General features: G+C 33.1%; 1 protein-coding gene across 6 annotated transcripts in view; it reads left to right on the top strand.

Moving 5' to 3' along the window:
* LRBA (LPS responsive beige-like anchor protein) overlaps positions 1–13,422 on the top strand; it is a 687,888-nt gene that overhangs the window by 656,435 nt on the left and 18,031 nt on the right. For all 6 annotated transcript variants that reach the window (XM_057725704.1, XM_057725703.1, XM_057725702.1 and 3 more), the window contains one exon: positions 1,906–2,073. In XM_057725704.1, the coding sequence (XP_057581687.1) occupies positions 1,906–2,073 (168 nt within the window). The remainder of the gene's footprint in view (positions 1–1,905; positions 2,074–13,422) is intronic.

Genomic DNA, 13,422 nt, shown 5'->3' with positions numbered 1-13,422 from the left:
AGTATAGGCTGAGGCAGAAGTCACTGTACGTACTCTATGATCAAAAACATAATCACATTATGGGGTGATCAGTTTTTTCAGTAGTTAAAACTCACTAATTTAACCTTCAGTTTTCTAGTTAGCAGTGAGAGTGCGTTCAGCTACCTAACTTTTGTCTCATCCTTAGTGAGGTCTGCCTCTAAGCTAGCCCCACCCATTTTACCACTAAACCTCTCTACTTTGTCCTTCATATAAATTGGAAATGATGCAAATTTTATTCTATTTTTAATATTTAATTTGCTTTTTTCTTTTCCATTTTTTAAATTCCAGAAAGTCTTGAATTCTTACCATATTCTTTATTGATAAAAGCTAATTTTTAAAACGAATGTTTTGGCATTAATTTAAAAGGTTGAAGAAATTTAGAAGTGAACATTTTTAACATTTAGCATTTAAGATACCTGCTTTGACTAAAGTCTTTATCCATAGGAGAAAAAAATGTACTTTATTAATTTTGTAATTTGAGATTGATATGAATCTGATCTTGTTATTATTAGGAGACTATGTACAAGAGAAAACACTGTATTTGACTTTCCATCTGATTTGGATTAAGTACATCTCAGTATTTTATTTCTAAATTTGCAGACTTCATAGTAAGCTTTGGGTTTATTAAAATCAATAATTTAAAAAGTTTAGTGGAAATAGTCTTCTAGTTCTATTTATTGTTATCTTGAAAAGTTAATACATGTAGATACACGTAGATACCAGTACTTAATTGAGACCTTAAGCTTTAGAATAGGTTATGATGTGTTCCAAGTTAAACATATAAACTTTTTAGGCATACTAATTTTTTTCTAGCTTAATGGTTTTTATGTTGAACATCTGAATTGTATTTTTTATGACCCCACTGAAACATGTATTTGAAAAAAGAAAAAAAACACTCGTGCTGAATATTAAGGGTAGACATTCTATGACATTCATGTGTAGATTCTCTAAATGTTGCAAAGAGACACGTTAGCTAGAAAATATAGGGATAGAGTGGAAGGGCTGCTATAGATATTTAGTTCTTTAGACAAGCTTGTGTGAATTATAAACACTATGTCTGATTAAGCAAAAAAATCTAAAAGGTGGGAGCTTTACCTTTTTCTTACGCTGTTACGTGAACAGTTCATCCTGTGTTTAATGTCCTAGATATACAGTAAGTTTGCTGGGGACCCCTGCCCCCATCCTGCCCCTAGTCATTACTGTTAAACTGTCATAATCTTAATTTCATCGTCCTCCCCTCTCCCCAGGAATTCTCATCATTCAGACAATTAGAACAAAGAAAGAATGACCTGGCTCAAATTGCAGTCAAAATATATTAGTTCTTTTATCAAAATTTAGTTCATGTAATCCTGATTTGAAAAACAGAAGCTCTCCGAAGTGGCTTATACTGTGCTTATATAAATCACTTTGAAGAAGAGAAGAAAAAGAAATAAATTGTCTTTACTAATTCAGAGATGGGTTTGTATTAGTGAAGTCTGAAAGAGTATTTACAGAAAGGCAACTAAATTTTGCTTTGTTTTGAATCATACAGAGTAACTTAAGAAATTGTTAAAATGGTTCCAAATAAGGGTTCTCCTGGGCCTGCTTTAATCAGTAGACATGATTCATTTGTAATTTATAGGAACTATGTATAGTAGCATTATTAGTTGAAATAATTTTAACATATGTCTTTCAAAAACGTGACTATCTCTGTTCAATTGATTTTGTGGTTGTTAACAATTCAAAGAAAACTTTTAGGTTGGACCAGGTTGAATTTTATTATAAAATCTGAATTATCAGAATCTGAGTTAATACAACTTCATTATCCTCTTAAGTTAAATGATCACTGGAAATTTTTTCAATTTTTTTAATAGCAGTTTTAAAGAAGATTGTTTTGTATTTCAGGAAAATTGATCCAAGTGGTGTTTGGCCATTGGGATGTTGTCACTTGCCTCACTCGTTCGGAGTCATATATTGGGGGAAATTGCTACATTCTCTCAGGGTCACGTGATGCAACCCTTCTGCTCTGGTACTGGAATGGAAAAAGCAGTGGGATTGGTGATAACCCAGGCAGTAAGTACAATTTATTTTATAAGTAAACTTTTACAAGTGATGTATAATAACGTTTTGCAGTGAAGTTACCTATTTCATCATGGTGAAAGTGAAACTGAAATATCAAATAGTTTTAATTTCTTAGTTATAATTTAAGAAAGGTCTAGATAGCCTTATTATTAACATTTTGTGACCATTGATAATTCAAACTCAAGCATGAAATCTCATTTTTCATATTATCGGTTATTCTTATGATCTGAAAATGCTAGTTCGTCATTGGAAATGGCTGTCACCAAATAAAAGAGAGGTGTTTCATCCACGAACAATAAGATATAGCATAAAAGAACAATCACATATTATCTTGTTTATCGAATTCGTTTTAAAAGAGCAAAAAAATTATAATTCCATGGAAAAAGACCAGTCTTTAGAAAAAAATATGCTTTCATTTACATATTGAAAGATAAAACAGGTCATAAAAGGCCAATATGGAATATTCAAATTGGCTGTTGGTTTTTCAGATGGGAAATGAAAATGTTCACCAACAGCCTTAAACATCTTTATGAAACTATGCTGAAGGCAGTAAAACAAAAAATGTGTAACCATTTAAAATTGTAATTCACAGAAGGCAAAAAAGGAAGCAGCTACCATTAAAACCAATCGCACACAGCTGCAGAAAAGAAATGGCTTTAGAAAAACACATTAAGAAGTAGGAAAAAACAATTAAAGGGACCACCTGAAAATTGAGAATTTAATTAAAATGATTATGACAACACTGAAGAGTTCCTGGAAGAATAGCTTTAGATTTTTACTTCATAAGGTAGAGCATTTTAACTGCTCTTAAATATTTACAGTTTCTTAATTTAAAGCAAGTTGCAATGTATTTGGTTAAGGAAGGATCACATTGTTCCTGATTACTTTACCTGAATACTGTGGTACTTCTGTCACTCAGTCCCAAATTTTAAAACAGTCTGAATATGCTTAAGTCCATCATATTTTGAATTGATTTCTTAAAGCTGTGCTTATTAAATGTATATTCTTGTATGAAAGTGAAAGCTTTTTAAAAAATTTACTCAAAAGCCAGTACAGTTTTAAAAGAAGTATATGCAAAATATTTTTATCAACACTGTTTCTGCTTTGTATGTATTTTGTTTGGTGTGGTGGTGAATCACAGTTTTTATTTTATGAACCTCTAATATGTATTTCTTATTTTAATCAAAATAGGGATAATTCCCTACACTGATAGAATATGAAAAGTAACTTTAGGCTGTGATGCTATGGGTAATATAGTCTTTGTAGTCAAATCAAACTTTAGTGTGTGTGTCTGTGCGGGGAGGTAGTGTGTACTTTTGTGTATTTCACGTATTTACACAACATCCCATTTTATATGTAATTACAATAATAATTTAAAATATGTAAATTTCAGGGATTTTGTTTTTCACATTTTTTTGAGAAGTACTTGGTGTTCTTTTCATTATGGAGTCTTATATCGTGCTCCTTCCTCTCTGGCCTTTTAGGATGAGTGACTACTTTCAATTTCTCTTTTTTCTGTTTCTATAAATTCAGTTATTGAGATTCACTAAATTATCTCAGACAAACCTAGATTTGACATACATAATAAATATACCATTTTGTTATTTATGTGAAAATATTTAGAAAGAATTTCCTTTTGCTTTGAAATCGTGTGAGATGTTTCATGCACATATAGCAATCCAAATGAAAAACATTTTTTTCTTGTTTGTTTTTTTTTCACTTCTTTGACCTAACCATGTTCTATGTATCATTACCAAGGGCTATTCTGAGAAGTAGCTAAAGGCTCTTTCTCTAACCCTAGCTACACTTGTGTGTAATTGTTGTTACATTTCAAAAATTTAAGTATATTTTAAAACTAGAAATATTCAGCTTTTCCAGAAGGGAGAAATATATTTATATATATATTTAAATACCTTGTAAATCACCCTAGAGATAGGTTTTACATGTATGACATTTTAAAAAATGAATCAAGTAGGATTGACCAAATCCTGGAGTTTGGAGTAAAACAAAGCTAAGTTCTAATAGTAAGCTTTGCTGTTCTGTCTTGTCTGTAAAATGAAAGCAACAATAGTAACTGACTTAAGGTGTTATCAGAAGCACAGAATGCTTAGAGCAAATAAATCACCACACAAACACCATCTTGCTGGCATTAGAATATATATTATAATGTTATATTTTTCATAAAGTACTTCATCTATACCCTTTCATTGTCTGCAGTACAGTGGACATTAACTCCTAGTAATACTGGTAATGAAAGGGAAAAACAATAAAAGAGTAACACATCAGCACATCTAATAAAAATTTTAGAAAATTGTAATGCATCTTGACTCAATTAAATTACCTTTCTCAAAGTGAACCTCGTCTTTTTTGGCCCTTTTATAACGTCTAATGTCCCAATTTAATTTTGCTTTAGCTTTGAAGGATGAGTCTGGGAAAAAGACAAACAGGCACTTTTTCATGTAATGAGAATTCTCACATATTAGAATAGAAAAATGAACAAGCCAGTCTAAGCTTTTCAAACGAAAATGACAAACAAAAACGAAGACATTTTTACTGCGTGTGAACTGTTTTAAACATTCATGCAAGCTGGTTCGGATTTTATAAGCCTCTGGCTCATTGGTGGCTCCACAATGCAGCCGCTGAAGTCACAGCTTTTCAGATGAGGAATTTTAGGTTATGCTTATTTCTATGTTGTATCTCTTGGATGAAATATAATTGACCTTTAAAAAATAGCCAGGCTTTTATATACATAACTGCAACATGGTCTATAAATGCATGCAATGCCTCAGCTTTAATTTTGGAATTTAGACTTTTTTCTTGCTTGGAAGGACAATGGGTAAATTTTTTAAAAATTAGGCTATTGCTTTTCCTGCATTTTATAGGTCTCACTCAAGTATTTAGCTTTTTTATTTCAAAAATCATGAGACTAAGTAATTTTACTTGCTAGTGTCATAAGCCTACGCCATTTTCTACAAACCTAGTATGTGAAGTTGATAGCTTTAGTAGTATTTTTTTTAAAAATCATGTTATCTCATGTCAATAAGCACATTGCTGAGGCAAAATCAGGCTAATTCAAACTGGGTAAAACCTATATATAGTATAACTTGAAGCTTTTAAAAGGAAGCACATGTTTTATGAAATCTGTCTAGATTATGTACCAAAAGCCTTATTTTCTTATATGACAGATAGTTTTTCATTTTTGACTCTGTCTTTTGATAGTTATCTCCTGTGGAATGCAATTTTCTTAATGAGAAGAAAAATTAAGATAGGATTCCATTTGTTGTAGATTTTTTAAATAAAATTAGCCAACAGTATTTCAAAGAAAGATGTTTTCTACATGGAAGCATTCCTCTCTTTGCCCTAGTACTCTCTGTGTTTTTAGAACTGAATCTTGTCCACCAAAATGCTTTTCCTGGAATACTCATTTTTCCTTCAGAATAATGCTGTCCAGATTGTACATTTCCAGATTTTGAAGAACGTGTTCCATGATGCATTCAGCTAACATTTAAATACCTTAAACTTTAAAATGATCTTATAATCAAGATGAAAATTTATGTTATTTATCCACTATTTTTATATTGTGTTTAATAGATCATAAACTTAAAATCAAGTACTTATTAAGCATCTAAAAGTAAATGCTTATTAAACATTTTTAGGTATCTGAGTAATTTTTTTTTTTTTTTTTTTTTTTTTTTTATTATTTTATTTTATTTTTTTTGGGGGTACACCAGGTTCAATCAACTGTTTTTATACACATATCCCCATATTCCCTCCCTTCCTTGACGCCCCCCCCTCGATTCCCCCCCACCCTCCCTGCCCCAGTCCTCTAAGGCATCTTCCATCCTCGAGTTGGACTCCCTTTGTTATACAACAACTTCCCACTGACTATTTTCCCACTGAGTAATTTTTAAAAGCCACAGTTGATGAGCTTTAGAAGCAAATGGTCGCCTATGAGGTGTTGCATAGATGGTGTGTAGTATTTCAGTAAAGTAGTTTTCCATTCTCACATTCTGTTTTTGATTTGATTGAAAGGTGGCATTTTTTTTTCGCTCTTTGCAATCAGACATGCTAATCTATGTCAGCTTTCTCCTTTATGGGAATGGCGTCTACTGAAAAAAAAAAATAAGTTTTTTTTAATAACAAGATTCTGTTCTTTAAGAATATTTCAGCACCGTTAATTAGAAAGAAGGTTTTATTAACCATAAGGCTAGCACAAACAGACCTCAGAGCTGTTTTTTAAAGTACTGTATGCCATAGCTGCCCTGCTTTTTCTCTGTCTAAAACTTCATTTTGTTATACTCTCATCAATCACTTAAGTCATTACCGTAAATCCTACTGTTGTTAATTTTACTAGTATCACCCTAATGAGACATTCCTGCTATAATTAAAAATGAATTCTAACTTTAAGGCATTCTAAATTTTTTTTTTAATGAATTTAGAGTGATCTTGCCATATGACCATAAATACCATTGATATACATAGACTACTCATCAAGACTATAAGAAAAGTGGTATCACAATATGTCCAGGTGTGACTTATTTACTGGTTGCCTCTCTGCACAAGTGCTTATGCATATGTATATTTTTGTGTACATATTTAGGAATTATATTCTTTTTATCATAAAGCTTAATACGCTTCACTGAACCTACCGATAAATCCTTATTCTTTGTCTTGCCAAAATATAGGTGGGTGTATGACTCTCCGTAAGTAGGTGTCCTAGAGCACCATCTGCTGGATGCATTGGGGGACTTAATGTTGGTAAAACTGAAAATCAGTACTTGTTAAAACAGGTGTACTTTGTTTTTAATTGCCTGGGATGTGTTATTTATGGTTCACAAATGTCAAGATATGTACATCTGTGTTGAACCATATGAGTTTGTGAAAGAAATAACTTTCTTTCTTCTTTTGCCCTGCACTAACCTGGATTTGGAATGTTATAATAAATATTTTGCTTAAGGAAAAAATAAGCATAATATATGCCCAATGAAACAAAGCATCACAGTTTGTCATGAAATAAATTCTTATCTTATTAATTGCAGGTCTTCAGTAAGCTACAGTTGTAGGAAATTGTTTGATATTTTAACTTTAGTTTCCTCATGTTCACTAGATTCTGAATATGAAAGCAACTTTTGAAACAAATAGCTTTTTTATCTCTGGGATATGACTCAATCTGATTCTTTGTCAGGAACATGAGTTCTTATGTGTATCTCATCAAGAACTTTCCTTGTGGCCCTACTTTTGGTTTGCACTATTACACTAACACTAAGATTGCCCTGTATTTTCCTTTTTTCCTTGAAGAATTCATCAAGCAGTGTTTGAAGCAATATGTTGGCAGTGTTCAAGTTCAGGTGACATTAAAACTATGTCTATGAAATTCTCCAGAAGGTCCAGGATGTTTAGTGCTCCATGATGTAATGCAGGCCCTCCCGTTCCAGCAAAACAACTCTGTATTTACTGCTTGTAACTAATACTAGATGTGGTAAAAGGAATTATATTCATATGGCAAATGAATACAACCTTAATGTGCACCATATGCAGAGTGGTGGGGTGATGTGCCAATATATCACATTTATTTACCTTGTTTAGTTGCAGAAAAAAAAATGACTATACCATTCAGCCTGTAGGCTCTGGCCATATAAATATGAGAACAGAAGAACTGATGATTTATGCCCTCAAATTGGAACTGAGTATCTTCATATGTAGGCTTTAATAGTGCAACACCAAAGAAAATTGTCTAATACTTTATGCTCAGCTAGGAAAATTTAATTTCAAACAAATGGCTGGAATTAACCATTAGTTAGAAGGTACAAATTCTCTCTAGTCAGCTAAGTATAGGCTCTCAAAGAAAATTATAAATATGTCTCCTTTCATTTAATTGAGACTAAATATACTCTGAAATTGCAAGCTACTTCCTCACCCCTCTTCCTTTTTTAAGCCTAAAATCAGAAGCCTTCTGCTTTTAGAATGTTGCATGTGGAGGGGGGTGTGGGATTATTGTAGAACTACTAAGGATACGTTTAATGAAGGCCTCCTGGAACAACGTGGTATACTGACTTTACCACCTTCCAAAGAGTTTGCTTCTTTAGAGAAATTATATGACAGCTGTGCATATGTACCTCATGTTGTACTTTAGATAGTCCTAAGAATTCATGAAAAGAGACCTATTTTTATATGAAATTAGTTATTAAATGCCTCTGATGATTTCTTTGACAGTTGCCCTGTTTTAAAAAGTAACTTTTTTCACATTCAAGTAAGTTTGGTCAGACTTCATATTTTGGATTTGAAGTGTTTCTAGGTAGGAAAAAAGTCCTTAGAATTCTTTCTGCCTCTCATGGCCGAGGTCTTCATGACTGTTGAGTTTTTTAGTTTTTATTCTCATAGCTTGTAACTTTCTACAGCTGAGAGATCACTTTATTTCCTTAGAGTGAGCAGGGTCAGGATATTTCTTTTTTTTTTTAATTGAGATATAATTGACATATAACATTATATGAGTTTTACATGTACAACATCGTGGTTTGATATTTGTATGTATTGCAAAACGATCACCACGGCGTCTAGTTAACATTTATCACCATGTGTAGTTACACGTTTTTTTCTAATGGTGAGAACTTTTAAGATCTACTCTCTCAGCAACTTTCAAATATATAATACAGTATTATTAACTATAACCACAATGCTGTACATTGCATCCCCAAGACTTATTCATTTCATAATTGGGAGTTTGTACCTTTTGACCACCTTTGCCCATTTTGCCCACTCCCCACCTCTGGCAACCACCTCTGGCAGCCTGTTCCCTATATCTGTGACTTTGGTAGTGGGTTTGTTTGTTTGTTTTTTTAACTCTACACATAAATGAGATCATAGGGTATTTGTCTTTCTCTGTCTGACTTATTTCACTTAGCATAATGCCCTTAAGGGCTATCCATGTTGTCACAAATGGCAGAATTTCCTTCTTTTTTATGGCTGAATAATATTCGTGTGTGTGTGTGTGTGTGTGTGTGTGTAGCATTTTGTTTATCCATTCATACATCAGTGGACACTTTGTTTCCATGTCTTGGCCATTGTGAATAATGTTGCAGTGAACATGGGGGTGCAAATATCTTCTGGAATTAGTGTTTTCATTTCCTTCAGATAAATACTTAGAAGCAGAGTTACTGGATCATACGGTAGTTATATTTTTAATTTTTTGAGGAACCTCCATACTGTTTCCGTAGTGTTTGTACCAATTTACATTCCCACCAACAATGCACAAGGGTTCCCTTTTCTCCACTTTCTTATCAACACTTGTTATTTCTTGTCCTTTTGATAAAAGCCATTCTAGCAGGTGTGAGGTGTATCTCATTGTGGTTTGCATTTCTCTGGTGCTAAGTGATGTTGAGTACCTTTTTCTGTACTTGTTAGCCATCCATATGTCTTCTTTGTAAAAAATGTCTGTTCAGACCCTCTGCCCATTTTAAAATTAGATTTTTCTTTTGATATTGGGTTATGTGAATTTTTAAGTGTTTTGGGTATTAATCCCTTATCAGGTATATGATCTTAACTATTTTCTCCTATTCCATAGGTTGCATTTTCATTTAGTTGATGGTTTCCTTTGCTGCGCAGAAGCTTCTTACCTTGATGTAATCTCACTTGTTTGTTTTTTTACTTTTATCGCCTTTGATTTTGGTGTCAAATCCAGGATGTTTCTAATAGCTACAGATGTGAAAACCCTTTATACTTTTCACTGGTGCCTGACTTATGTATCTTTAACAAAGGAACCTTAAAAATGTTAAGGAGGACAAATTACAAAGAATTTTATGTGACTTGGGTATTTAGGGGAGATAGACAAAAATAGTTATCTGTTTTCATTTTTCATGTGTTTTCATATTCGTAAGAATCCTAATGTTACATATCAAAAATATGAACCAGATTTCCTTTCAACAACTTTTCTAAGTATCTGCATTTTTTTTTGGAGGCAGAGTTTTATAATGCTTATGTTTACTAGACACTCATATGCAGCTGCAGGAGCTGTCAATGAATTAGAGCCAAAGATAAGCCCGTCGATGGGGAATTGGCAAGTGAGAAAGTCTCAAGAAAGTAGGATAAAAGAAGAACATCAGTTAATTAAAGTTGGATATGTCCACACAATGAAAGACTGTACAGCCACTAATGTATTATAAATTGTGATATTGATATGGAAAGATATGCTCTCTATGTTAAGTGTAAAAGATCACAAAACTACGTGTATAATATGATATATTTTAAGTATCTGTGTCTGTGTGTGTAGACCTTGTATACTGTGTATAGAAAAAAACCTGGAACGATACCCAGTAAATGTCAGCAGTGGTTGTTTTTAAGTAGTGGAATTTAGAGGCAGTTTTTCATTCTTCATAATGTACTAAATTATATGAAATGTTATACAATGAGCATGTATTATTTTGATAATCAGAGACAATAAAGATATTTTATCTGGGAGGAAAATAGCTAATTATTGTAATGTGCTTTCCCTTCCTGCTCTAGGTTTCATGCTCTAGTTGTATCAGAATTAAGTGGACTGTCAGGGAAGATTAGAAAGTCTAAGAAAAGGAAGAATGGGAGAAATCAAAGTATAATTTCTAGAAATGAAGGTATATTTTCTCCCTGACAGGAAACAATAGTAATGAGAACCATCTCTGATTGGCATTTATGTGGCACAGGATCAGATAGTATACTTTTGCTGGAAAGAGTGTCTACAACAGAGGGTGGAAATTCAGCTGCTTATACTGCTCGGTGATACTTACTGGGTGCTGCTTATACTGCTAGGTGAAACTTACTGGGCACTGGCTACATGCCAGGCACCATCCTATGCGCTTTACCTGGTAACTCATTAATCCTCACAGTAGTCCTGGTATTATCCTTGTTTCATAGGTGAGGCACAGAATGGGGATTAGTATGCCTCTACTTGCTGCCCTGGGTTTTAAAGCCCCTAGATCTTACTAGAACTATGAGAACTTGCCCAAGTGAGGTGGCATAGCTAGCAATGCTGAAGCCTGGATTCCAACCCAGGCATCCTAGGCCAGAGGCACCATTCTCAGCCAGTAACCTGTACAGCATTTTTAATTCGATTTCATTGGATTGTCATCTGTAGAGAATTTGATGCAACCTTGTCACTAAAGCATTCTTAGTATTTGCAAAGGACAATATAGAGATGAGTTTGTTAGTACTGAGTTCTTCTGACAGTACATGTCATGATAGGATTTTGCACTTTTTAAATATTATTACACATTAGGGTTATACTTTGTTATACAATTGTAGGCATATATTCATACAAACCCATTTTCTAATGTAGTCTTAGAAGATGATTCCATTGTCATAAACTTATATATATATATATATATATATAAGTTTATGTAAGTTCATATAAGTTTATATGAGATATATTGGGTTGACCAGAAAGTTCCTTCAGTTTTTAAGTAAAAATAAGACACATTTTTTGTTTTCACCAAGAACTTTGTTGAACAACGTATTCACCCTTTTGTTCCACTACCTTATGCCATTTTTCAGGCAACTTCATAGTTCCATCTTCCCAAAACTTTTTATCTTTTTGAGCAAAGGACTGTTCCAGGTGCCTTTTACAATAGTCCAGGGAATTGAAATTTTCTCCATTAAGAGAATTTTGTAAAGACTGAAATATATGGAAACCCAAAGGTGCAATGTCTAGTGAATAAGGCAGATGAATCAGAATTTTCCAGCCAAGCTGCAACAGTTTTTGCCCAGTCATCAAAGAAACACATGATCTCGCGTTATCCTAATGGAAGATTATGCGTTTTCTGTTGACTAATTCCGGACACTTTTCATCAAGTTTTGCTTTCAGTTGGTCTAATTAGGAGCAGTACTTGCTGGAATTAATCATTTGGTTTTCCAGAAGGAGCTCATGATAGAGGACTCCCTTCCAATCCCACCATATACACATCACCTTCTTTGGATGAACACCAGCCTTTGGTGTGGTTGATGATGGTTCATTTCATTGGCCCCACGATCTCTTCCGTTCCACATTATTGTAGAGTATCCATTTTGCATCACTTGTCACAGTTTGTTTTAAAAATAGAGCATTTTCATTACATTTAAGTAGAGAATCACGTGAGGAAATTTGGTCAAGAAGGTTTTTTCGCTTAATTTATGTGGAACCCAAACCTCAAAGCAATTAACGTAACCAAGCTGGCGCAAATGATTTTTAACACTTGATTTGGATATTTTGAGTATGTCAGCTATCTCCCACATGGTATCATGTTGATGGTTCTGAGTTAATGTCTCGATTTGATCACTATCAACTTCAACTGGTCTACCCTACCGTGGGGCATCGTCCAGCAAGAAATCTCTGGCACAGAACTTCACAAACTGCTTTTGGTATGTTCGATCAGTCACAGCACCATCTCCATATGCTGCACAAATCTTTTTGTGCATTTCAGTTGTGTTTTTCTTTTCTTGAAATAATAAAGTATAATATGCCAAAAATAATGCTTTTTTCCTTCCATCTTAAATATTAAAATGGCTACACAAAAATTCACCAATTTTGCTGTTGTTTTTTTTTAATGCAGACATATGACAGCTGTCACAATACAATCTTAAGATTGTTTCGAATAAAGTTAAAAGACAACTAAGTGCTACTAGAGCCATCTTACAGAAAAAAACCAAATGAACCTTTTGGCCAACCCAATATATATATCATAGTAGAGGAGAAAGGTTATAAATCAAGACAATATTATTGATTTTTGTACCAATATTATATTGTCTTGCATCAATAATTCTCATAGTATTTATAAGAGGAAGCTACCAAATTTTACTATTTTTTGTCATATCCTAAATGCAGCTATGGCTTGTTTTCTGTAGTGTATGTGTTTCACGAAATCATCATTTTTTTTCACCAAAAAGATCATAATGAAAGGAGAGGAGAGGGAAGGATTGGTAGAGATGAAATAAATAGAACAAACCTTAAATAATTTCTCTTTGTATAATTAAAATGTAGTGTTATAATTCCCATTGAAAAATTAGGAAATTAGTGGAAAGCTTTAAGGAGCATTTAACAACTAGCCCCGTTTCCGCTTCAGAAAAACCATTTCCTCTCTTGATTTACCATTCTGGTGAGCCACATAAGAAACCTTAGTATTCAGTTTTCATGTGAATTTTTTTGTTGATGAATGTTTATAGTAATCAAATGTAATTAAAATGGAACAAAAGGCATGTGCAAAACAGAAGTATCCAGCTTTAGGAAATGGCTGGCATATGTAATACGTAGATTTTCTTAAATCTATATATACTTAACTTAATTATATATTTAGGTTCTTAAACTTACATTTTCTTTCAAAATGAGTATGCTATTGA

This window comes from Hippopotamus amphibius, chromosome 3, assembly GCF_030028045.1.
Source record: "Hippopotamus amphibius kiboko isolate mHipAmp2 chromosome 3, mHipAmp2.hap2, whole genome shotgun sequence".
NCBI classification, from domain to species: domain Eukaryota; kingdom Metazoa; phylum Chordata; class Mammalia; order Artiodactyla; family Hippopotamidae; genus Hippopotamus; species Hippopotamus amphibius.
The sequence above is the reverse complement of the archived record's forward strand: the minus strand, read 5'-3'. Positions and strand labels throughout refer to the sequence as shown.